At 62.7% G+C, this 24,086-nt stretch overlaps 1 protein-coding gene across 12 annotated transcripts in view; it reads left to right on the top strand.

Annotated features, from left to right (window-relative positions):
* MROH1 (maestro heat like repeat family member 1) overlaps positions 1–24,086 on the top strand; it is a 73,673-nt gene that overhangs the window by 44,949 nt on the left and 4,638 nt on the right. For 9 of the 12 annotated variants that reach the window (XM_062187862.1, XM_062187861.1, XM_062187860.1 and 6 more), the window contains 19 exons: positions 3,848–3,946; positions 4,258–4,402; positions 4,483–4,523; positions 4,775–4,916; positions 5,189–5,241; positions 5,523–5,630; positions 5,891–6,010; positions 13,055–13,177; positions 13,864–14,010; positions 14,102–14,128; positions 14,750–14,872; positions 14,991–15,070; positions 15,238–15,331; positions 15,437–15,532; positions 15,792–15,896; positions 16,612–16,747; positions 16,830–16,942; positions 17,947–18,099; positions 21,572–21,726. In XM_062187862.1, coding sequence (XP_062043846.1) covers positions 3,848–3,946; positions 4,258–4,402; positions 4,483–4,523; positions 4,775–4,916; positions 5,189–5,241; positions 5,523–5,630; positions 5,891–6,010; positions 13,055–13,177; positions 13,864–14,010; positions 14,102–14,128; positions 14,750–14,872; positions 14,991–15,070; positions 15,238–15,331; positions 15,437–15,532; positions 15,792–15,896; positions 16,612–16,747; positions 16,830–16,942; positions 17,947–18,099; positions 21,572–21,726 — 2,060 coding nt within the window. The remainder of the gene's footprint in view (positions 1–3,847; positions 3,947–4,257; positions 4,403–4,482; positions 4,524–4,774; positions 4,917–5,188; positions 5,242–5,522; positions 5,631–5,890; positions 6,011–13,054; positions 13,178–13,863; positions 14,011–14,101; positions 14,129–14,749; positions 14,873–14,990; positions 15,071–15,237; positions 15,332–15,436; positions 15,533–15,791; positions 15,897–16,611; positions 16,748–16,829; positions 16,943–17,946; positions 18,100–21,571; positions 21,727–24,086) is intronic. The other 3 variants (XM_062187865.1, XM_062187868.1, XM_062187867.1) reach the window with 2 other exon arrangements.

The following is a 24,086-nucleotide window of genomic DNA, read 5'->3' as shown; positions in this document are numbered from 1 at the left end:
CGTGGTTAAAAACAAAAGTCCAAGTTTGCAGAGAACAACCAGGGAGCAGCCCCCGGCCACCGCGGCCCTTCCCTGTGGGTGCGCCACTCCGGCACTGCAGCGAGCCGGGAGCTGGGGAAGTGTGCGCCCTCCAGCTTTGCGCTCGTTAGGGTTGCTCTGGCTGTTCTGGGTCCCCTGGATTCTCACAGGGATTTATCCTAGGGTCAGCTTGTCCATGTCTACAAAGGAGCCAGCTGGGGCTCTGATGGCCAGTGCTCTGTCTAGCAGCGCTGGGGCTCCAGACCCATGGCTGGGTGCGCTCCCAGCTGTGTGGGTCGCTGATTGCTCCTGACGGGGTTTGTGCTTTCCCAGTGTAAGCTCTGAGCTTCTTTCTGTTCAGTGTGCTCATGAGCACTGGTTCTTCTTGGTGCTGTTCTTAATGGGATAATCTTAATTTAATGTTCACTTTGTGATTCCTCCTGTGGAGAAGTACAGTGGAGTGCCTTGTTCATGTTGCTTCTGTACTCTGCAGCCTTGATGGATTTGCCTGCTAGTTCTGATCAGTTGTCAGTGGATATTCCGCAGACGAGATCACGTCTTCTGCAAACAGAGGCACCTTTTCCAGTTTGGATGCCCTTTGTTTAGTTTCCTTAGCAACGTGCCATGATCAGAACCCCCATGTGAGGTTGGACCAGGGTGGTGAGAGGCCCCCTGGCCTCGCTCAGTCTCTCACCACTCAGTGTGGCATGTGCTGTGAGCGCTTCAGCCGATGAGATTGTTCTTTCTGCTCCTGCATGAAGGGTGTTGAATTTTTTAAAAAGATTTATTTATTTTATTTGAAAGGCAGAGTTAAAGAGAAAGAGAGAGAGAGAGAGATCTTCCATCTTCTGGAGCTGAGCTGATCTGAAGCCAGGAGCCAGGAGCTTCTTCCAGGTCTCCCACATGGGTGCAGGGGCCCAAGGACTTGGGCCGTCCTCCACTGCTTTCCCAGGCCACAGCAGAGAGCTAGATCGGAAGTGGAGCAGCTGGGACTAGAACCAGCATCCATATGGGACGCCAGCACTGCAGGTGGTGGCTTTACCTGCTATACCACAGAGACACAGAGAAGTCTTCCATCTGCTGGTTAACTTCACAGATGGCCACAACAGCCAGAGCTGGGCTGATCCAAAGCCAAGACCTTCTTCTGGGTCTCCCACATGGGTACAGGGACCCAAACACTTGGGCCATCTTCCTCTGCTTTCCCAGGCCATAGCAGAGAGCTGGATCAGAAGTGGAGCAGCTGGGATTCGAACTGGTGCCCATATGGGATGCCAGCAGTGCTGGCAGATGCTTAACCTCTACCCCACAGCACTGGCCCTGGGCATCAAATTTTACAAATTTTACAGTGTGCTCATTAAGATGAACATGTGGTGGGCGGTTTGTTGTTTTTAGATTTTGTGCATTTTTTTAAAGATTTGTTTATTTATTTGAAACTCAGAGTTACAGAGAGAGAAAGAGAGGCAGAGAGAGAGGTCTTCCATCTGCTTGTTCATTCCCCAGTTGGCCGTGATGGCCGGAGCTGTGCTGATCCGAAGCCAGCAGCCAGGAGTTTCCTCCGGGTCTTCCCATGCGGGTGCAGGGGCCTGAGGACTTGGGTCATCTTCTGCTCTCCCAGGCCACAGCAGAGAGCTAGATTGGAAGTGGACAGCCGGGTCTTGAACCGGTGCCCATTTGGGATGCCAGCACTGCAGACGGCAACTTCACCACTACGCCTCAGCACCAGCCCCTTGTGTATTTGAAAGGCAGAGGGAGAGGGAGAAACAGAGAGCTTCCATCCATTGGTTCACTTCCAAAATGGCAGAGCAACCGGGCCTGCGCCAGGACAAAGCCAGGAACCCAGAACTCCATCCTGAGTCTCCCACCTTACCGGCAGGGACCCAAGCAGCTAGGCCATCTTTTTTCACTGCTCTCCCAGGTGTATTAGCAGGGAGATGATTGGAAGTGGAGCTGCTGGGACTCAAACCAGGGTTCCAATGCAGAATGCCTCTGTCACAAGCTACAGCTTAACCCTCTGTGCAACAAGGCCGGCCTCAAGCATGTGGTTTTTGTCATGGATGCTAGTGATACAGTGTATTTCAGTAAAGATTGTCCACTGTTGAACCGACCTTGCGTTCCCAGGTGAGTCCAGCTTGGTCATGATAGAGAATCATTTTGTATGTATTGTTGGATTCAGTTTGCTGAATCGTTGAGGATTTCCATGGCTATAGTGGTCTGTAGTTTTCTTGTTATATCTTTGATATGCTTCATATATTTTATATACACACACCTGTGGATGCACAATGCTTTCCTAACTCATTTGAGAGAAAAAAATTACATTGAAATTCACAGAGAGAGGGGGGAGAGAGAGATCATCTATCTCCTGGTTTACTCCTCAAGTACCTGCAAAAGCTGGGGCTGGGCCAGGCTCGAGCCAGGAGCCAGGAGCCCTGTCAGGGTCTCCCATGTGGGGTAGGGACCCAGGTACCTGAGCCGTCACTGCTGCCCCCAGGGTGCACAATCAGCAGGGAGCTGGAATCGGGAGTGGAGCTGGGACTCCAGCCCAGGCTCTGGTACTGGACCTGGGAATCCGAAGCAGTAGCTTCACCATTGTGCCAGATACCTGCCCCTGCTTGGTTTCTTCGTTAAGGTAACTCAAATGGCTTAAAGTGGTCTTTGAGCGTCCCCAGGCAGACAGGTGTCGTGACTGTCGTAGAGTGGAAGGTGCGCTGTGTTGTGACACTGGGTCTGCCAGAGTGTGTTGAGGTACTCTGTTCTGCCTGATGGTCAGTGTTTTTACAGTTGTATGTGGAGCTGTCACTCGTTTGGTGCAGTAGTCAAGTCACCATGACCCCGATCCGAGCACCTGGGTTCCAGTCCCAGCTCTGCTCCCATTCCTGCATCCTGCCTGTGTGCACCCTGGGAGGCAGCGGTCAGTGATGGCTCAAGTGGTTGAGTCCTTGCCACCCTCATAGGAGACCCGGATTCTAGGTCCTGGATCCTGACTGGTCTGACCCAGCTGTCTGTGGTGGGCATTTGGGGAAAGAACCAGCAGATGCAAGATCCATGGATTGATCTCTCTCCCTCTGTCTCTCTGCCTTATAATTAAAATGACAATAAATAAAAACATAAAAATAATGTCTGCGCATGTTTGGGATAAAATTCTGTCTATATTTTTAGAACTTCCTTTAAACATTTAAAGTCTTCACTATTTTTCTTTTCTACTTTTGCTTTCTCGTAGAGGCATTGAAAGTCTCCTGTGATCCTTGTACTTTGCCACTGTCTCCTGTCCCTCAGTTTTGCTCTGTGGTTTCAGGCATGAATGGAGGCTCCCCAGGGAGCCTTGCGGTGTCCCCCAGTCCAGAGAGCAGCAGGCACGCCAGGGAACACCGCTGGGGTACCCGGGCTGCCGAGGCCGTGGTGTTGCCTGGATGGAGTAGGTGGGAGCCTTATTTCCCAGGCTGCCGAGGCGTGGTGTTGCCTGGATGGAGTAGGTGGGAGCCTTATTTCCCGGGCTGCCGAGGCGTGGTGTTGCCTGGATGGAGTAGGTGGGAGCCTTATTTCCGCAGAGGTGGTTTCGCTTCTCCCCATGTTAGGTTGCACAGACAGGGACAGAGCTGCTCTTTAAGCGGGATCAGCGCATCACAGGAAAAGTCTAATTTTCTCTTCTTTTGGAGATGAGCACTTAGGCAGGTGAGCCTGTCTTCGTGGGTGATCTTAGCACAGCGCCTCCTGTCTGTTGCCAGACGCGGGGCTGGCCAGGCCCTGCCCTGCCCCGTACAGCTGAGTCTGCTCGCCCGACACCTGCAGCTGTGGTGCTGTGGTGCATGCGCGGCTGCCTTGTCCCCCACAGCTGGACCCTGGCACTGAGGACGCCCCGGCCGACAGCGTGCGGGCAGTCAGCGTGCGCACCCTCTACCTGGTCAGCACCACCGTGGACAGGATGAGCGATGTGAGTGAGCAGGGCCGCCCGACCCCCACCTGCTGCGGCTCAGCAGGGCTCTTCCAGCTTGAGGCCACTGGCCCTGCCGCGTTGGGAGATTTCCCGCCCTGCCCTCCTGGGCAGCAGTTGAACAGTGCTATGGGCAGTAGCCAGGGATGCCTGGAGGCCGCCTTGGCTGCAGCAGGACGAGCAAAGGGTCTGCCCCGGGTCATGCCCACCTCCCTTGTCCCCTGAGCTTGCCGGGCGTGCTGCAGACCCCTGGAGCCCCCCGTCCTGTGGAAGCTGCTGCGTTCAGCCCGCACCCCATCCTCTGCTCCCAGGTTCTCTGGCCGCACCTGCTCGGGTTCCTCACCCCTGTCCGCTTCACCGGGGCCCTGACTCCACTCTGCAGAAGCCTCGTGCATCTGGCCCTGAAGAGGCAGGAGGCGGGGGCCGACGCCTTCCTCATCCAGTCCGAGGCCCACGGTGGGTGCACAGGGTGCGCCTGCCCACTCCTGCGGGCCGTCCTGGGGCTGAGTGACGGTTTCTTCGTTTCTTGCCTGCAGTGACCCTCCCGTCTCCCTATGCCATCACCACGAGACTCCTGGTAAGCGCCATCTCTCACAGCTCGCCGGGCTGGGAGACAGACTCGGGCTAACTGCACCCCCCGCCCTCTGAAGACCTCTGGAGAGGAGGGGGCTCTCCTCGCTGTCTCCCACCCCATCTCTGTGGCCCTTGCTGCCTTTTTGGTGCAGAGCCACCTGGCCAGTGCTCAGGGCAGGGTCTCCTTCTGCCCCCGGGTGGCCGCTGAGGCCCGGGGAGCTCCATGCTCAGACCCTGTTCTCCTACCTCCCTCAGGCTGTGTCTTGCAACCCCTACCTGGGGGATGGGCGTGGGGTGGCCTCACTGCGCCTCCTGCACGTGCTGCACCCCAGTATCCACCCTCTGCTGGGTCAGCACTGGGAGAGCGCCGTGCCCCTGCTGCTGAAGCACCTGGACGGTGAGGCCCGGGGCCAGTGGGGGCGCGTCCGGGGGAGGGCTGCTGCCAGGGGGAGCCTGCTCTGGGGTCATTGTCGCCAGTAGCACCAGGGTTTGGCAGGGGTGACAAGAAAGGGTCTGGGCTGGACGGTGTCTCCTTCCTGGAGCCACCCAGAGCACATGGACGCGGGGTTGGCTGCCACTGGGTCCTCGCCAGGAGCTCTGAAGTGGGGTGGGGCCCGAGCCAGGAGAGGTGCTGCGCTCTGAGGACCCCGCGGGCGACTGTGGTTTCAGAACACACGGAGGAGACTCTGTCCCCGAAGGAGTGGGAGGCGAGGCTGCTGATGGTGAGATGGGCGGGCCGGTCCTAGGCACTGAGACGTCTTCTGTGTTCCATGGTGGGAGAGGGGCCGGGGGGGGGCACAGGCTAGGACCTGCACCTTCCAGGGCCATGGGCCGGCCCCAGCCCCGTGGTGCCGGGGCACTGACCCTCTGGTGACCAAGGCCCAATTCCAGGCCTGTGAGCCACCCTGGCCGTGGGAGCCTTTTCTCCCACCCGCCTGCCGCCCGCTGCCTCAGCTCAGGCCAGGCGCTCGGGCTCCTGAGCCCCCACGGTGCCCTCGTCCAGTTTCTGCAGGACACCCTGGCTGTGGTTTCTGACAACACGTGGATTTGCCAGCTGAGCCTGGAGATGTGCAAACAGCTGCCCTGCTACAACGGCGCGCCCCGGGAGAAGGTGAGAGCCACCTGCAGAGGGCTGGCAGGGTCCTGAGGCTCCGAACGCCTGCGCCCGGCACCCGTCCCTCGCTGCCTCGCATGACCCTGGCTGCTCTTGGCAGAGCCTGGGAGAAGGCCCGGGTGCCTCCTCTCATGGCTGATGACTGGGAAATGGGGAGCCCAGCACTTGCCTGGTCCGTGCTCCCTGCGGCCTCCTCATAGGCTGGCAGGATGGCACCCAGGAGCAGCCGGGCAGCACTGTGTTCTTGGCTGTTGCAGAACTTCTTGTATAAGTGCATAGGAGCCACCCTGCGTGCTGCTTCAAGTAGGGAGGTGGTGAGGAAGCACCTGCGCGAGCTGCTGGAGACGGCCAGATACCAGGAGGAGGCAGAGCACGAGGTGGCCACCCCTGCCCGCCGGCCCGCGTGTGCACATGTGTGTGTGGCATCCCCTGTGTGTGCAGAGCACACATCTACATGCGTGCTCTGGACATAGGTGTATGTGCATAGAGCTGTGTGGCTGCACCTGCAAGGTGTACCGTCTACATACATGTGTGTGTACAGTGTGTGTGCTCCCCTGTACACATAGGTGAAGGGCGCGTCCTCCTGGCCCAGGTGTGAGTAGGTGAAGGGCGAGTCCTCCTGTCCCAGGTGTGAGTAGGTGAAGGGCGCGTCCTCCTGGCCCAGGTGTGAGTAGGTGAAGGGCGAGTCCTCCTGTCCCAGGTGTGAGCAGGTGAAGGGCGCGTCCTCTAGGCCCAGGTGTGAGCAGGTGAAGGGCATGTCTCCCATGCCCAGGTGTGAGCAGGTGAAGGGCGCGTCCTCCACGCCCAGGTGTGAGTAGGTGAAGGGCGTGTCCTCCTCACCCAGGTGTGAGTAGGTGAAGGGCGCGTCCTCCACGCCCAGGTGTGAGCAGGTGAAGGGCATGTCTCCCATGCCCAGGTGTGAGTAGGTGAAGGGCGTGTCCTCCTCACCCAGGTGTGAGTAGGTGAAGGGCGCGTCCTCCACGCCCAGGTGTGAGCAGGTGAAGGGCGTGTCCTCCTGGCCCAGGTGTGAGCAGGTGAAGGGCGTGTCCTCCTGGCCCAGGTGTGAGCAGGTGAAGGGCGTGTCCTCCTGGCCCAGGTGTTAGTAGGTGAAGGGCGTGTCCTCCTGGCCCAGGTGTGAGCAGGTGAAGGGAGTGTCCTCCTGGCCCAGGTGTGAGCAGGTGAAGGGCGTGTCCTCCTGGCCCAGGTGTGAGCAGGTGAAGGGCGTGTCCTCCTGGCCCAGGTGTGAGCAGGTGAAGGGCGTGTCCTCCTGGCCCAGGTGTTAGTAGGTGAAGGGCGTGTCCTCCTGGCCCAGGTGTGAGCAGGTGAAGGGAGTGTCCTCCTGGCCCAGGTGTGAGCAGGTGAAGGGCGTGTCCTCCTGGCCCAGGTGTGAGCAGGTGAAGGGCGTGTCCTCCTGGCCCAGGTGTTAGTAGGTGAAGGGCGTGTCCTCCTGGCCCAGGTGTTAGTAGGTGAAGGGCGTGTCCTCCTGGCCCAGGTGTTAGTAGGTGAAGGGCGTGTCCTCCTGGCCCAGGTGTGAGCAGGTGAAGGGCGTGTCCTCCTGGCCCAGGTGTGAGCAGGTGAAGGGCGCGTCCTCCTCGCCCAGGTGTGAGTAGGTGAAGGGCGCGTCCTCCTGGCCCAGGTGTGAGCAGGTGAAGGGCGCGTCCTCCTGGCCCAGGTGTGAGCAGGTGAAGGGCACGTCCTCCACGCCCAGGTGTGAGCAGGTGAAGGGCACGTCCTCCACGCCCAGGTGTGAGCAGGTGAAGGGCACGTCCTCCTGGCCCAGGTGTGAGCAGGTGAAGGGCACGTCCTCCACGCCCAGGTGTGAGCAGGTGAAGGGCGCGTCCTCCTGGCCCAGGTGTGAGCAGGTGAAGGGCGTGTCTTGGCCCAGGTGTGAGAGGGTGAAGGGCGTGTCTCCCATGCCCAGGTGTGAGCAGGTGACGGGCGTGTCCTGGCCCAGGTGTGAGCAGGTGAAGGGCGCGTCCTCCTGGCCCAGGTGTGAGCAGGTGAAGGGCGTGTCTTGGCCCAGGTGTGAGAGGGTGAAGGGCGTGTCTCCCATGCCCAGGTGTGAGCAGGTGACGGGCGTGTCCTGGCCCAGGTGTGAGCAGGTGAAGGGCGTGTCCTCCCCCAGGTGTGAGCAGGTGAAGGGCGTGTCCTCACCCAGGTGTGAGCAGGTGAAGGGCGTGTCCTCCCCCAGGTGTGAGCAGGTGAAGGGCGTGTCCTCACCCAGGTGTGAGCAGGTGAAGGGCGTGTCTTGGCCCAGGTGTGAGCAGGTGAAGGGCGTGTCCTGGCCCAGGTGTGAGCAGGTGAAGGGCGTGTCCTGGCCCAGGTGTGAGCAGGTGAAGGGCGTGTCATGGCCCAGGTGTGAGCAGGTGAAGGGCGTGTCCTGGCCCAGGTGTGAGCAGGTGAAGGGCGTGTCCTGGCCCAGGTGTGAGCAGGTGAAGGGCGTGTCCTCACCCAGGTGTGAGCAGGTGAAGGGCGTGTCCTAGCCCAGGTGTGAGCAGGTGAAGGGCGTGTCCTGGCCCAGGTGTGAGCAGGTGAAGGGCGTGTCCTGGCCCAGGTGTGAGCAGGTGAAGGGCGTGTCCTGGCCCAGGTGTGAGCAGGTGAAGGGCGTGTCCTCCTGGCCCAGGTGTGAGCAGGTGAAGGGTGTGTCCTGGCCCAGGTGTGAGTAGGTGAAGGGCGTGTCCTGGCCCAGGTGTGAGCAGGTGAAGGGCGTGTCTTGGCCCAGGTGTGAGCAGGTGACGGGCGTGTCTTGGCCCAGGTGTGAGCAGGTGACGGGCGTGTCTTGGCCCAGGTGTGAGCAGGTGAAGGGCGTGTCCTCCTGGCCCAGGTGTGAGCAGGTGAAGGGCGTGTCTTGGCCCAGGTGTGAGTAGGTGAAGGGCGCGTCCTCCTGGCCCAGGTGTGAGCAGGTGAAGAGCGTGTCCTCCTCACCCAGGTGTGAGAAGGTGAAGGGCGTGTCTTGGACCAGGTGTGAGAGGGTGAAGGGCGCGTCCTCCTGGCCCAGGTGTGAGCAGGTGAAGGGCGTGTCTTGGCCCAGGTGTGAGCAGGTGAAGGGCGTGTCTTGGCCCAGGTGTGAGCAGGTGAAGGGCGTGTCCTCACCCAGGTGTGAGCAGGTGAAGGGCGTGTCCTCACCCAGGTGTGAGCAGGTGAAGGGCGTGTCTTGGCCCAGGTGTGAGAGGGTGAAGGGCGCGTCCTCCTGGCCCAGGTGTGAGCAGGTGAAGGGCGTGTCTTGGCCCAGGTGTGAGCAGGTGAAGGGCGTGTCTTGGCCCAGGTGTGAGCAGGTGAAGGGCGTGTCCTCACCCAGGTGTGAGCAGGTGAAGGGCGTGTCCTCACCCAGGTGTGAGCAGGTGACGGGCGTGTCTTGGCCCAGGTGTGAGCAGGTGACGGGCGTGTCCTGGCCCAGGTGTGAGCAGGTGAAGGGCGTGTCCTCACCCAGGTGTGAGCAGGTGACGGGCGTGTCTTGGCCCAGGTGTGAGCAGGTGAAGGGCGTGTCCTGGCCCAGGTGTGAGCAGGTGAAGGGCGTGTCCTGGCCCAGGTGTGAGCAGGTGAAGGGCGTGTCCTGGCCCAGGTGTGAGCAGGTGACGGGCGTGTCTTGGCCCAGGTGTGAGCAGGTGAAGGGCGTGTCCTGGCCCAGGTGTGAGCAGGTGAAGGGCGTGTCCTGGCCCAGGTGTGAGCAGGTGAAGGGCGTGTCCTGGCCCAGGTGTGAGCAGGTGACGGGCGTGTCTTGGCCCAGGTGTGAGCAGGTGAAGGGCGTGTCCTGGCCCAGGTGTGAGCAGGTGACGGGCGTGTCTTGGCCCAGGTGTGAGCAGGTGAAGGGCGCGTCCTCCTGGCCCAGGTGTGAGCAGGTGAAGGGCGTGTCCTCACCCAGGTGTGAGTAGGTGAAGGGCGTGTCCTCCTGGTCCAGGTGTGAGCAGGTGAAGGGCGTGTCCTCACCCAGGTGTGAGCAGGTGAAGGGCATGTCCTCACCCAGGTGTGAGCAGGTGAAGGGCGTGTCCTCCTGGCCCAGGTGTGAGCAGGTGAAGGGCGTGTCCTGGCCCAGGTGTGAGCAGGTGACGGGCGTGTCTTGGCCCAGGTGTGAGCAGGTGAAGGGCGTGTCTTGGCCCAGGTGTGAGCAGGTGAAGGGCGTGTCCTCCTGGCCCAGGTGTGAGCAGGTGAAGGGCGCGTCCTCCTGGCCCAGGTGTGAGCAGGTGAAGGGCGTGTCCTCACCCAGGTGTGAGTAGGTGAAGGGCGTGTCCTCCTGGTCCAGGTGTGAGCAGGTGAAGGGCGTGTCCTCACCCAGGTGTGAGCAGGTGAAGGGCATGTCCTCACCCAGGTGTGAGCAGGTGAAGGGCGTGTCCTCCCCCAGGTGTGAGCAGGTGAAGGGCGTGTCCTCACCCAGGTGTGAGCAGGTGAAGGGCGTGTCTTGGCCCAGGTGTGAGCAGGTGAAGGGCGTGTCCTGGCCCAGGTGTGAGCAGGTGAAGGGCGTGTCCTGGCCCAGGTGTGAGCAGGTGAAGGGCGTGTCATGGCCCAGGTGTGAGCAGGTGAAGGGCGTGTCCTGGCCCAGGTGTGAGCAGGTGAAGGGCGTGTCCTGGCCCAGGTGTGAGCAGGTGAAGGGCGTGTCCTCACCCAGGTGTGAGCAGGTGAAGGGCGTGTCCTAGCCCAGGTGTGAGCAGGTGAAGGGCGTGTCCTGGCCCAGGTGTGAGCAGGTGAAGGGCGTGTCCTGGCCCAGGTGTGAGCAGGTGAAGGGCGTGTCCTGGCCCAGGTGTGAGCAGGTGAAGGGCGTGTCCTCCTGGCCCAGGTGTGAGCAGGTGAAGGGTGTGTCCTGGCCCAGGTGTGAGTAGGTGAAGGGCGTGTCCTGGCCCAGGTGTGAGCAGGTGAAGGGCGTGTCTTGGCCCAGGTGTGAGCAGGTGACGGGCGTGTCTTGGCCCAGGTGTGAGCAGGTGACGGGCGTGTCTTGGCCCAGGTGTGAGCAGGTGAAGGGCGTGTCCTCCTGGCCCAGGTGTGAGCAGGTGAAGGGCGTGTCTTGGCCCAGGTGTGAGTAGGTGAAGGGCGCGTCCTCCTGGCCCAGGTGTGAGCAGGTGAAGAGCGTGTCCTCCTCACCCAGGTGTGAGAAGGTGAAGGGCGTGTCTTGGACCAGGTGTGAGAGGGTGAAGGGCGCGTCCTCCTGGCCCAGGTGTGAGCAGGTGAAGGGCGTGTCTTGGCCCAGGTGTGAGCAGGTGAAGGGCGTGTCTTGGCCCAGGTGTGAGCAGGTGAAGGGCGTGTCTTGGCCCAGGTGTGAGCAGGTGAAGGGCGTGTCCTCACCCAGGTGTGAGCAGGTGAAGGGCGTGTCCTCACCCAGGTGTGAGCAGGTGACGGGCGTGTCCTGGCCCAGGTGTGAGCAGGTGACGGGCGTGTCCTGGCCCAGGTGTGAGCAGGTGAAGGGCGTGTCCTCACCCAGGTGTGAGCAGGTGACGGGCGTGTCCTCACCCAGGTGTGAGCAGGTGAAGAGCGTGTCCTCCTCACCCAGGTGTGAGAAGGTGAAGGGCGTGTCTTGGACCAGGTGTGAGAGGGTGAAGGGCGCGTCCTCCTGGCCCAGGTGTGAGCAGGTGACGGGCGTGTCTTGGCCCAGGTGTGAGCAGGTGAAGGGCGTGTCCTGGCCCAGGTGTGAGCAGGTGAAGGGCGTGTCCTGGCCCAGGTGTGAGCAGGTGAAGGGCGTGTCCTGGCCCAGGTGTGAGCAGGTGACGGGCGTGTCTTGGCCCAGGTGTGAGCAGGTGAAGGGCGTGTCCTGGCCCAGGTGTGAGCAGGTGACGGGCGTGTCTTGGCCCAGGTGTGAGCAGGTGAAGGGCGTGTCTTGGCCCAGGTGTGAGCAGGTGAAGGGCGTGTCCTCCTGGCCCAGGTGTGAGCAGGTGAAGGGCGCGTCCTCCTGGCCCAGGTGTGAGCAGGTGAAGGGCGTGTCCTCACCCAGGTGTGAGTAGGTGAAGGGCGTGTCCTCCTGGTCCAGGTGTGAGCAGGTGAAGGGCGTGTCCTCACCCAGGTGTGAGCAGGTGAAGGGCATGTCCTCACCCAGGTGTGAGCAGGTGAAGGGCGCGTCCTCCTGGCCCAGGTGTGAGCAGGTGAAGGGCGTGTCCTCACCCAGGTGTGAGCAGGTGAAGGGCGTGTCCTCACCCAGGTGTGAGCAGGTGAAGGGCGTGTCCTCCGGGCCCAGGTGTGAGCAGGTGAAGGGCGTGTCCTCACCCAGGTGTGAGCAGGTGAAGGGCGTGTCCTCACCCAGGTGTGAGCAGGTGAAGGGCGTGTCCTCACCCAGGTGTGAGCAGGTGAAGGGCGTGTCCTCCTGGCCCAGGTGTGAGCAGGTGAAGGGCGTGTCCTCCTGGCCCAGGTGTGAGCAGGTGAAGGGCGTGTCCTCCTGGCCCAGGTGTGAGCAGGTGAAGGGCGTGTCCTCACCCAGGTGTGAGCAGGTGAAGGGCGTGTCCTCACCCAGGTGTGAGCAGGTGAAGGGCGTGTCCTCCTGGCCCAGGTGTGAGCAGGTGAAGGGCGTGTCCTCCTGGCCCAGGTGTGAGCAGGTGAAGGGCGCGTCCTCCTGGCCCAGGTGTGAGCAGGTGAAGGGCGTGTCCTCACCCAGGTGTGAGCAGGTGAAGGGCGTGTCCTCACCCAGGTGTGAGCAGGTGAAGGGCGTGTCCTCCTGGCCCAGGTGTGAGCAGGTGAAGGGCGTGTCCTCCTGGCCCAGGTGTGAGCAGGTGAAGGGCGTGTCCTCACCCAGGTGTGAGCAGGTGAAGGGCGTGTCCTCCTGGCCCAGGTGTGAGCAGGTGAAGGGCGCGTCCTCCTGGCCCAGGTGTGAGCAGGTGAAGGGCGTGTCCTCACCCAGGTGTGAGCAGGTGAAGGGCGTGTCCTCACCCAGGTGTGAGCAGGTGAAGGGCGTGTCCTCCGGGCCCAGGTGTGAGCAGGTGAAGGGCGTGTCCTCACCCAGGTGTGAGCAGGTGAAGGGCGTGTCCTCCGGGCCCAGGTGTGAGCAGGTGAAGGGCGTGTCCTCACCCAGGTGTGAGCAGGTGAAGGGCGTGTCCTCCTGGCCCAGGTGTGAGCAGGTGAAGGGCGCGTCCTCCTGGCCCAGGTGTGAGCAGGTGAAGGGCGTGTCCTCACCCAGGTGTGAGCAGGTGAAGGGCGTGTCCTCACCCAGGTGTGAGCAGGTGAAGGGCGTGTCCTCCTGGCCCAGGTGTGAGCAGGTGAAGGGCGTGTCCTCCTGGCCCAGGTGTGAGCAGGTGAAGGGCGTGTCCTCACCCAGGTGTGAGCAGGTGAAGGGCGTGTCCTCACCCAGGTGTGAGCAGGTGAAGGGCGTGTCTTGGCCCAGGTGTGAGCAGGTGAAGGGCGTGTCTTGGCCCAGGTGTGAGTAGGTGAAGGGCGTGTCTTGGCCCAGGTGTGAGTAGGTGAAGGGCGTGTCTTGGCCCAGGTGTGAGTGCACCTGTACATCTTTCCAGGGCCTGGCCTGTTGCTTTGGAATCTGTGCCGTTTCCCACCTCGAGGACACCCTGGCGCAGCTGGAAGACTTCGTCAGGTCGGATATGTCTCGGAAGTCCATCGGCATTTTCAACATATTTAAGGTAGAGGGACCACGTTGGACCCCTGGGCTGGGAGGGCCGTTCTGTCAGCCCCTGCACTCCATCTGGTGGCCCTGAGGGCTGGGGTCCTGCCCTTTGCAAGCTTGGACTGGGGCCCTCTGGCTCCCTACACCCCTCCTGGGGGCGTGGGCTGTCACCCGGCTGAAGGGGCAGCAGACCTCCCAGAGGCAAACCCAGCATGTACCCTCTGCCGGTCACAGGCGAAGAGAGGGGCTCTGGATGGCTCGCTGGGGGCCTGGAAGGGCCATCTGCTGCCCTCTGGTGGCCGGCAGGGGCTGTGTTCTGAGTTAGGGAAGGTGTGGACGCCTGGATGGCCGTGGTGGTGCCTGTTTGCTCCTAGGTGACTCTCAGGGCTGGCCCCGGGCATGCAGAGGTGGGACAGGCTGAGGTCAGAGGGCTGCTGGGAGCCACGCACCGTGGCCCACTTTCCCCTGTCTCTTGGTCCCCTGGGGGCCTGTGCCTGGCCAGCCATCCTCCTGCCGTCCCTACACCATCCCCAGGGACACAGGCCTCTGGCTCGGTCCTAACTCTGCTGTTGCCGGCTGGCTCTGGCCCCTTTCCTGAGAAAACTTCAGGACGTTGGGACCCTGTGGGTCTGTGTCCAAGGCGCCCTTTCGTGAGTGTCCTCAGTGGTCAAGCAAGTTCCTGCCACTGCCTCTGCCCGCCAGGATCGAAGCGAGAGTGAGGCGGACAGGGTGAGGAGTGCGCTGGTGCTGTGCTATGGGCACGTGGCCTCGCAGGCACCCCGTGAGCTGCTGCTGGCCAAGGTGGAGTCCGACATCCTCCGGAACATGTTCCAGGTCTTCAGCACCAAGGTGGGCACCATGGCTGCGTGGGGCGGGCAGGCGAGGGGCCTGCCGGCAGCAGTGTCTCACGTCTTACCTGCTTCCACTTTCCGTCACTCAGGTTCTGGGAATAAAGATAGAGAGCAAGGTACAGTGGGGACGGAGGCGGGCTCTTCCTCACTGTCTCTCCTCTGCCTGACTGCGACTTGTTGGGGCTTCCTGGGCGCAGGCTCTCAGTGGGGGTGGGGAGCAGGGAGGCGTCTGCATCTCAGCACCCGGATCCTGGGCTTGCACCCAAGGGGGGCCGAGCCCCAGGCAGTCCAGGGACAGGCTCTGCTCCCTGCTGCTGTCGGGCGCTGCCCCTGTTTGGACCCCAGCGAGGCTCCTGGTCCCCCTGAGGCCCAGCCCCAGCCTCACTAACCGATGAGTTGGTTGGGCATCCTTTGAAGAGCAGACTCTTCTGTGTCTTGCAGGGTGGCTGGGAGGGTGATCTTTGGCCCTCCATGTCCTCAGGACCCTGCCTGAGCCCTTCTCCAGGGCCTGCAGGTGGGGAGCAGCCATCCAGGGCCCCTGGCCTTGGAGCATGGCATCTGCCCTGTGGCCTGTCTGCCCAGGACTGACGTGGGGCCCTGGGCTCCACCTCGGAGAGCCAGGAAGAAGGGGGGACGTTGGCTGTGCGGGGAAGAGAGGCATGTCCACAGCCTGTGCTGGTGGCCACCGCCCCAGGGCCGAACCACCCTGGGGCAGGTGTTGGCGGCTGTGCCCTCAGGACCCCGCCTTGAAGCAGTGCCTGGTCCAGGGCCTGTGCATGGTGAGCCAGGCTGTTCACAGCAGCGTGCAGGCCGACAGCTTCCAGTTCTCCAAAAAAGCCGAGCTGGTGGCGCAGCTGCTGGTGAGTGCTGGGGGGCCGGGTGGGGGCCCCACCACAGCCGTGGGAGGAAGGGAAGGGGTCGAACAGGGGGGAAAGCTGGCACTCCCCTGTGGGCTGAGTCCCGCGGCTGCCTCCCCAGGAGTTCATCAGGGCAGAGCCCCCAGACTCCCTGAGAACACCCATTCGGAAGACAGCCATGCTTACCTGTGCCTGCCTGGTGTATCCTTCCTGTGTGCGCACACGTGTGTGGGCCCGTGTATGCGTGTGCACATGCCTGTGGGGGGCAGCCTTGGGCCTGGCGCACACTGAACACGTGGCCCCTGTGCTGTGCACATGGGCTTGAGGTGTGCGGGGGTCTCTGCGGGAGACCTTAACCTGCTGCTCAGCTCCCTGGAGCCGGCACTGGAGGAGCAGGCTCAGGCAGATGTGGCCCACGGCTGCCTGCACAGTGTCATGGCCCTGCCGCCGGAGCCCCAGGAGGTATGGCTGTGGGTCCTCACCAAGCGCCAGCGTCTGCACGGGCAGCGGGAGTGCCTGTGGGCGGCAGGGTCACCAAGGGGGCTGGCAGCCTGGCTCTCCTTCCAGCTCCTGTATCTGGACACCATGCGTGCCCTGGAGAACTTGCTGACGAGCCTGCTGCGAAGAAACATGACGCCCCAGGGCCTGCAGGTCATGGTCGAGGTGTGTCGGGGCCTCTGCTGGGGGCGGGGCCTGGTGACCGGCTGCTCACCTGTCTTCCTGTCCTCTCTTCCCATGGGGGCACCACGATGCCCCCTGCGGATGTGAGGAGCAGGGCATTGTGGATGGAGTGATGGGCAGGCCCTGGGCTTGAAGCCACACAGGTGCCCTGCTTGGCCCTGCAGCCTGGGAAGGGTGGCCTGGCAGGCAGCTTCTGGGGCTGCCCCCGAGCCAGCACCTGTGTGAGCCCCCTCTCTCCCAGCACCTGAGCCCGTGGATCAAGTCCCCCAGGGCCCATGAGCGGGCCCGCGCACTCGCCCTGAGCGCCAGCCTGCTGCGCTACTTCCTGGAGCACCTGCGTGTCAGCGTGAGTCCCTGGCGCCCGGCTTTGGGGCTGCCCCACCCCCACCCTCTGGTTGAGGAGTTTCTCAGGCTCAGCACAGAGCTGAGTCAGGGGGGTCCCAGGCCTGCAGAGCCCCGGCTGAGGCTCCATCCTCTGGTGTGTTTGTGGAAAGCCGCTCCTCCTGTGCATGCGAGCGGGGCTCTCCCTCCCGCTGCAGCCTCTGAGTCCCGTGCGCAAGTCCCCGCACTGAGGGCCGTGGTGCCTCCCCCCCAGCAGGCTGCTTTGGGCAGAGGCCAGGTTTCTGCCAGACAAGGGCGGCAGGGTCAAGAGCCTGTGCTGGCTGAGGGCCACCTCCCTGGGGGCCCAGCGGGAGTGGGCGGGCAGGGCCCCGGGCAGCGGGAGGCGAAGATGCCGGCCAGGACTTGAGGGCAGGGGAAGGATCAGGTGCAGGGAGGTGGGCCTGGGTCAGTCCACAGGGAGTGACCTTCCGGGGGACATGCAAGGGCGTGTGTCCCGCCCCCGGGCTGCCGTTCAGGGCTGGCTCTCCATCTGATGGGCTGTGCAGCTGCGCACACCAGCTCCCCTGCAGCGCCGTGCGGACATGGATGTCCAGAGCTGAGCTGAGGACACGCTGGGCCGTGCGGTCCGGGGAGGAGGAACTCACCACACAGGGCCGTGTGACACAGGGGGGCCCGAGGCTTGGGTGCAGGCTCCTGGCCCCACGCTGGTCTTCCCCCAGGCCTTGGTGCCCTTCCACAACCTGGGCCTCCTGGTCGGCCTCTTCTCGCCACGATGCGCAGACCCGTGGCCTGCCAGCCGCCAGGAGGCTGTGGACTGCGTGTACTCCCTGCTCTATCTCCAGCTGGCCTATGAGGGTGCGGCCTTGGGGGAGGGGCGGGAGGGATGAGGGGTGGCGCGGGGCCCCTCAGCCTGACCCCTGTTCCTGCCTTGCCCCAGGCTTCTCTCGAGACCACCAGGATGACGTGGCTGAGCAGCTGCCCCCACTCAAAGACGGCCTTGTGCACCCAGACCCTGCCACCCTCTTCCACTGCTGCCACAGCATAGCCCAGGTGCCTGCCAGCAGGACGGAGCAGGGGAGGGCTGTGCCGGGCTGGGAGGGCCTCCCACAGGCTCTGCACTCGCCCTCACTGGAGCACCCCGTCCAGCGCTGGCCTTGTGTCCTGTGCCTGCCGGCCCTGGTTCTCTGCCTGGTGAGGCCTGGCAGTCACCAGCCCGCGCACTGCAGCTGTGGGTCCCTGGAGCAGACTCGGAACCATGGTGCCAGTGTCAGTGTGCACAGGCCGCCTGTGCTGCTGCCTGCCTGCCTGAGAGCCACGGGGGGCTGTGGGGGCACCAGGGCCCGGTGGGGTGGGGAGCAGCGCTGCATTCGGCCACAGCAGGTGCTTCTCCCACTGCGTTGTGGAAGGCAGCCCCGTGGCTCCCCCCTGCCTTCCCTGGGCCCCAAGGCCGGCCCTGAGCTGTCCTGCCCGCCCAGGCCCATCAAGGCCCAAGATTCCTTTCTCCCAGGCCCCCCCTAAGGGCCACTAGAAGTCAGGACATGGCTGCACTCTCATTTGGGAGTAGCCCCTGGGGTCTGGAGGCGTTGTCTCCAGCAGAGGACAGAGGGAGGAAGGGGTCCCCAGGGTTGGGGGCTAAGCCCTGGGGAGCAGAGACCACCTGGGGCCAGTCAGGCTCGTGTGGGACTTGGTGGTCTTGGGGTCAGGCCTCAGTTGCCTCTATCTTCCCTTGGCTCCACACTGCCATGTTTGCTTTAACTCCTGGCCCTTCTCTGCTGAGGGCACGGGACGGCTTTGTCCCTGGCCGACCTGGAGGAGAGCCAGGGTCCCCGCGGTGGCACAGGCTGCTGAGCCGCCGCCTCCTTGTTCTAGAGAGTTCCAAAGTGGCTGCACAGGGTCTCCCCCAGCTCGCCCCTGCTCAGGAGGAGCCCCTGGGAGGGCCCCTCAGCTGCCCGGCGCTTCTCCAGTAGCGGGGGGCCTCCATAGGCAGTTTCAGCCCAAGGTTGGAGGTCCGCAGGGGGTGCGTCTGACGGTGTCGCCCCTCTCCGCTCACCTAGGTCATTGCCAAGCGCCTCCCGCCAGACCAGCTCATCAGCCTCTTGCTGACCATGTTCGAGGGCCTGGGAGACCCGGACAAGAACTGCTCTCGAGCCGCCACGGTCATGATCAACTGCCTGCTGCAGGAGCGGGGCAGCGCGCTGTTGGAGAAGGTGAGGGCGGGGCGGGGTCACAGCCCGGTGGTGCACCGCTGGAGGTGAGAGTGGGGCCAGGCTGGGGCTAGGGCTACTGTAGGTGAGGGCGGGGCCGGGGATGGGGCGGGGCGGGGCACTGCTGGAGGTGAGGGTGGGGCCAGGGATGGGGCGGGGCAGCTCGATGTTGGAGAGGGTGAGGGCGGGGCCGGGCCGGGACACAGTGGCTGTGCACCTACACCTGGCCGCCCCCAATATGACCTTTGTTGCTCTGCCCTCTTTCCTGTGGGCCAATTAAGGACAAATATTTGTGTTAATCCGAAGACAAATTCGTCAAAACCGGCCATGCCTAGAATCACGGGGAAGAGCAGTCCAGAGGAAGGTGGAGCGCTGGGAGTGGGCCGTGGCTCTGGCTGAGCTGGGGGCACTCGGCGAGACTGCTGGGCTGGGCTCAGGGGGCTGCCCACCTGCCTCTTCTGGGGCTGAATTGCACGTCCCTGTGGCCGGCACCTTCCAGTCTGCTGGGCGCCCGTGGGCCCGGTGGCTACTAGAATGCAGCTGGAGGGTTTGGGCTTGGCCCGTTTCCCTGAGGGGGATGTTGAAGCCAAGACTCTGAGCAGAGATCAGAGGCGCCGGAGTTGGCGCGGACAGCCACGGCAGAGCCTCCTGCCGGCTCCCAAGCCTCACCCCAGCTACTGCCCTGTATCAGGCGAGGGGAGCTGGCATGTGGGTGCAGGCTGGGTTTAGTGCCCTTCTGCTCCCCGGCTGGGTGTGTAGGTCATTGGCCCGGGCTGTGCCCCACTGCCGCTCCTGCAGCCTCCGTGAGCTCGGGCAGGTCCGGGCTGGCCGCCAGGCAGAGGCCCTGAGGGCCCCCCAGGCACCGTGGCCCAGTTCCACTTGTACTTCTCTGCTGACGGCGCATCTGCGCCTCCTTGGCTGTCTTCCACGGGGAGCCCTTAGAGCAAGGCTCACGTGTGTGTTGGTTTGGGGGAGCTTTGTACCTTTCGGGTACAGGTCATCTGTTGGGTTTGTGTGTTGCACACGTCGTTCTAGGGAGGGGTGTGTCCAGCAGGAGCCCCGAGCAGTGGAGCCTGTGTGTGCTATAGTGTGCCGTCATGGCCAGGTGGAAGAGACTGGCGGGGGGGAAGAGGCCACAATCGAGACAGCTGGTTTAGCAGGCTGAGGGGCTCTCCAGGTCAGACGGAGGGATGGGCCGGGCTGGGCATGGCGTGTGGTCCCAGGTGTATGGACCACGCTTTGTTATCCGTCGCCCTTTGGTGGACATGTGGGCATATCCCCAGAAGCGAGATTGTGGAGTCATGAGGTGATTCTATGCTTAAATTTCTTTTAATAGGGTTTTTTTTTTTTTTTTTTAAAGGCATAGTGATAGGGAGAGACAGGAAGAGATCTTGTATCCGCTAGTTCAGTCCCCAAATGACTGCAACGGCCAGGTGAAGTCAGGAGCCAGGGCTCCATCCGGGTCTCCCGCATGGGTGGCAGGGGCTCCATCGGGTCTCCCGCATGGGTGGCAGGCCAAGCACTTACCTGCCTCCTGCTGCTTTCCCAGGCAGATGAGCAGGGAACTGGGTTGGAAGTGGAGCAGCCGGGTCTCGAACTGGAGCTCGGATGTGGGCTGCTGGCCTGGCAGCTGGCGGGTCACGTGCACCACGCAGCCCGGTCTGCGTTTGAGGAAGCGCCCAGCTGCTTTCCGCAGCGGCTGCGTCGGTCTCTTCCCCCCGCGGCACACGGGCGTCCACGTCGCTCCGTCTGCTCCCAGTGGCAGTCCCGGTGGTCTCCTGTGGTTCTCTGGGCTTGTGTTTTTTTTTTTTTTTTCTCTCCCATTTGTATGTCTTCTCTGTTCAAGTTCTTTGCCCTTTAAAAAATATTATTTACCAGGAAGGGAGACAGGCAGAGAAAGCTCCAGTCTGCTGGTGAACGTTCCCAAATGCATACAACAGCTGGGGCTGGGCCAGGCTGAAGCCAGGAGCCAGGAACTCCATCCAGGTCTCGCATGCGGGTGGCAGGGGCCTGACAGGGAGCCATCACTGCTGCCTTCCAGGAGGCGGGGGCCAGAGCCGGACTTCAGACCCAGGTGCTCTGAGGTGCTGGGAGTCTTCGAGGGTGCCTTTACTGGCATTCCCGCCCTTGCCCATTTGTTTTTTAAATTTATTTGAAAATCAGAGATACACAGAGAGAGAGAGAACCACCATCTACTGGTTCACTCCCCAGATGGCCATGGAGGCTGGGGCTGGGCCCGCCTGAAGCCAGGAGCCAGGAGCTTCATCCAGGTCTCCTACATGGGTGGCAGGGGTTCAAGCAAAGGATGGGTTCCATCATAGAGCCCACGGACACACAACAGAACATACATGCCCACAGACAGGAACACATGGAGTGAGCTGGTGCGCATGTGAACCGCGGAAGCATCACGCTGCTGAAAGAAGCCAGCCCAAAGGCCATCACTCCCAGAAGAGCAGCCCATGGGGGCAGAAAGGGGGTCCAAGGTCAGACGGGTGGGGGTGAGGGAAGGCTCCAGCGCTCGGAGGCCGCTGCCGAGACCCCTGAGCTGCGTGCTTGACCGTGTGCCTGACTCCATCCCAGGGAAGCCCCAGGAGCACGCCGTGCCGAGGCCAGGGTGTGCCGGGTGCCGAGCCTAGAAGAGCCTGGAAGGTGTGGAGGCGCAGAGTGCAGGCCTAGTAGTGTAGCTGCTCCTGTGAGGGAGGCCTTCCCGAAAGCTGGGAGAGCCGGGAAGCAGCTGGAGAAACACTGGGCGGAGTCCAGAGGCTGGCCAACAGGGAGGGGGTGCAGGTGCAGCAGGGAGAGGAGCCCGGGATCGGGGCTGCGGATGGAACTGTGCTGTGCCCTGAGCGGGGGTTAGCAGCTCTCTGTACCAGGCCTGCCCTGAGCGGGCAGTGGTGAGGCAGGAGCTGCCCGTGCTGCCCACGCTGTGCCTGCAGCCACCTGCCAGTGGCTCCATGCGCCAGCACGCGCGGACCTGGCCCAGCTGGCTGTGCTGGCTGCTGTGGCACTTAGTGCGCTCCTGTTTACCAAGCCAGTCCTGCCTCGGGTTCCTGGCTGCCCAGGCCGTCTGGTGGGTCCCGTGGCCATGTCCAGGAAGTTTGGCTTCAGCCCTTGCCTGAGAGTGCGTGGTAGGTGGGGCCCCAGTCTGCCAGCCGTCCCCAGGGTGAGGCGAGTGTGCTCCCACCATGGGCCGTGCTCACAGTGGAGACTCCGGGCCGGTGCCCTGGGCACAGGGACCCAGTAATGAGGTGGTGTCCAGAATGAAGCCATTGGGGTAGGCCTGGGGGGTCCCACAGCAGAGGGCTCCCTGCCCATCTGCCCATGTCCTCTGCCCTTCCGTCACTGCTGTCAGGCAGGTGTGTCGTCCTCTCTGCCCCACCCTTCGTCTCCAAGGCTGGCCTGGAGACCGGTGTCCCTGTCTCCGTCTGGCGTGTCTCCTCGCGCCCGGGCCTGAGCACTGCCGTCTCATCTGCAGGTCCCCGAGATCGTGAGCGTGCTGCGCTGCAAGCTGCGGGAGGCGCAGGAGGCGCACGTCCTGCCGGCCGCCCAGCACAGCGTGTACCTGCTGGCCACCCAGCACTGCGCCGCCGTGGTGTCCAGCCTCCTGGGCAGCCCCTTGCCCTTTGACAGGTACCAGCACTGCGAGCTGTGTGCATCCCCGGGGCTGCTTGCTGCCCCCCGCCACATGACGGTGTCTTCCCAGAGGGCAGTGCCTGCTCCCGCCAGGGCCCCCGGGGCTGCATGGGGAGCTCAGCATTGGGGGCACCTGCCCTGCCCTGGCCCCATAGCGTGGGTTCCTGCAGGCTTGGGGACCGAGCTGTCAGGGCGTCCCTCGGAAGGCACTGTTTTCACTCCTGGTGACGCCTTTTACATCAAGGTGCGCGTGCCTGGTGCCCCTCCCCCGTCGCCATGGCTTCTGGCCTGCTCGCTTCTCTGTGCCTGTGTGTCCCACAGGCTGTTTCCAGAAGTCCTGCCCTGTGCCTGTTCCTTCCATGGTCCCCCTGAACTGGATGAAGTCCAGCTTGTCTCAGACTGGACAGGAGTCCTGAGACCTCTCAGCTGATGTTCACTGGTGCCCGCATCTGTTAGCGTTCTTAAAAAGAATTGTTTCATTTATTTGAAAGGCAGAGAGAGAGAAAAGTCTTCCATCTGCTGGTCATTCCCCAGATGGCTGCAGTGGCCAGGGCTGGCCCAGGCCAAAGCCAGGAGCTTCATCTAGGTGTCCTACGTGGGTGCAGGGGCCCAAGCACGTGGGCCGTCTTTCACTGCTTTCCCAGGCTCATTAGCAGAGAGCTGGATCCATGGTGGAGCAGCTGGGACTCAGACCAGCACCCGTATGGGGTGCTGGTGCTGCAGAAGGCAGCTTAACCCACTGTGCCGCAGCACTGGCCTCTTCGTCGTCGTTTTTGGGTACAGTTGGCAGTTAGGTGAGTTTCTCCATACTTTTTTTTTTTTTAAAGATTCATTTATTTGAGAGTCAGAGTTACAAAGAGAGAGGGAGAGACAGATTTCCCATCCACTAGTGCACTCTCCAGATGGCTTCATTGGGCCAGAGCTGGGCCATGCTGAAGCCAGGAGCTTCATCAGGGTCTTTGATTCCAGGGGCCCAAGGACTTGGGCCATCTTCCACTGCTTTCCCAGGCCATAGCAGAGAGCTGGATCAGAAGTGGAGCAGCCAGGACTAGAACCGGTGCCCATATGGGATGCCGGCGCTGCAGGTGGTGGCTCTATCCGCTACGCCACAGCACCGGCCCCGGAGCCTACCTTTGGAAGGCCCCTCCAGCTGCCGTCACCAGAGGTGTTAATCTGGTCTTGAGCTTGTGTCAGTGCTGCCCAGTATTTTATTATCTTTGTAAAGATTGGGTTGTTTGAATGGCAGAGTTAGAGATAAATTTTCCATCCCCTGGTATACTTCCCAAATGGCCACAGTAGCCAGGGTCAGGCTGAAGCCAGGAGCCTGGAACTGCATCTGGAACTCTATCCTAGGGTGCGTGGGCCATCTTCCGCTGCTTTCCCAGGTGCATTAGCAGGGAGCTGGACTGGAAGCGGAGCAGCCGGGATGACCTGGTGCTCCGGCCTGCGGTGGAGACCCAGGCAGTGCTGTCAGCCACTGCCCCTCCCTGCAGGGCCTCTCCTGGCCGCTCTGCTCCGTCCTGGTTTCTGTCCTGTGTGCACACCTGGGAGTAGATGCCAGGTGTGGTACACGCAGGAAAGAGACCAGAGTGACAGCAAGGGACATGGAATGTAGATCCGTGTTCACAGCTCCCACCCTTCCTCCGCAGCCCTGGGGTCGCCATGGTCTGAGAGCTCAGACCGTTCCCTGGCCCTGCCCTGGGTACAGCTGTGCTGCCAGGCAGAGCCCACCCTCCCACTGCCCGGGCCCAGAGACCACGCCCCTCACTGCTGCAGCCCTGGTGGCCACTGTGCCTGCAGGGGGTCACTTGTGTCCGCCCGAAGCCGTCCAGCCTGTAACTCACTTGGCAGTCGGCACAAGTCTCGGGTGGTCCTCTTCCCCTGCTCTCGAGAGCCAGCGTTTGCCCTTGGTGCCCGGCTCCCCCCCTCTCCCTGGAGGCACCCACTGTCCGCCCCCCATAATCTGTTCTGCCTTCCAGTTTCAACCATGTTCTGTGTCTCTGCTGGGTTCTGGGAGTTGTCTCCCAATTCAGTTTTTTCTTCTGTATCCAGGCAGAGAGACACTCTGCAGATACCCACAGCAGCCAGGGCCAAAACCCGGAGCTGGGCAGGCAGTCCAAGCATCTCGGGCACTGCAGGCCCAACGCTGGGGAGCTGGTGTGAGGAGCAGAGCTGGGACTTGAACCCAGGCACTGAGCTAGACAACTGTCAACAGGCCTCGCTCCCATGGTAGCTCAAGGCTGGTGGCCAGCGCGGCTGCTCAGTGGTTCCCAAGGCCCCAGCTACACCCCTCTCTCGTGGTCTCCCTGTGCACAGGCCTCCTGCATGCCTGCTTCACTCTGGGCTGCTCTGGGCCA

The sequence above is a fragment of the Lepus europaeus genome, chromosome 4 (assembly GCF_033115175.1).
Source record: "Lepus europaeus isolate LE1 chromosome 4, mLepTim1.pri, whole genome shotgun sequence".
Lineage (NCBI taxonomy): Eukaryota > Metazoa > Chordata > Mammalia > Lagomorpha > Leporidae > Lepus > Lepus europaeus.
Note: the sequence above shows the minus strand (reverse complement) of the source record. Positions and strands in the feature narration are given on the sequence as shown.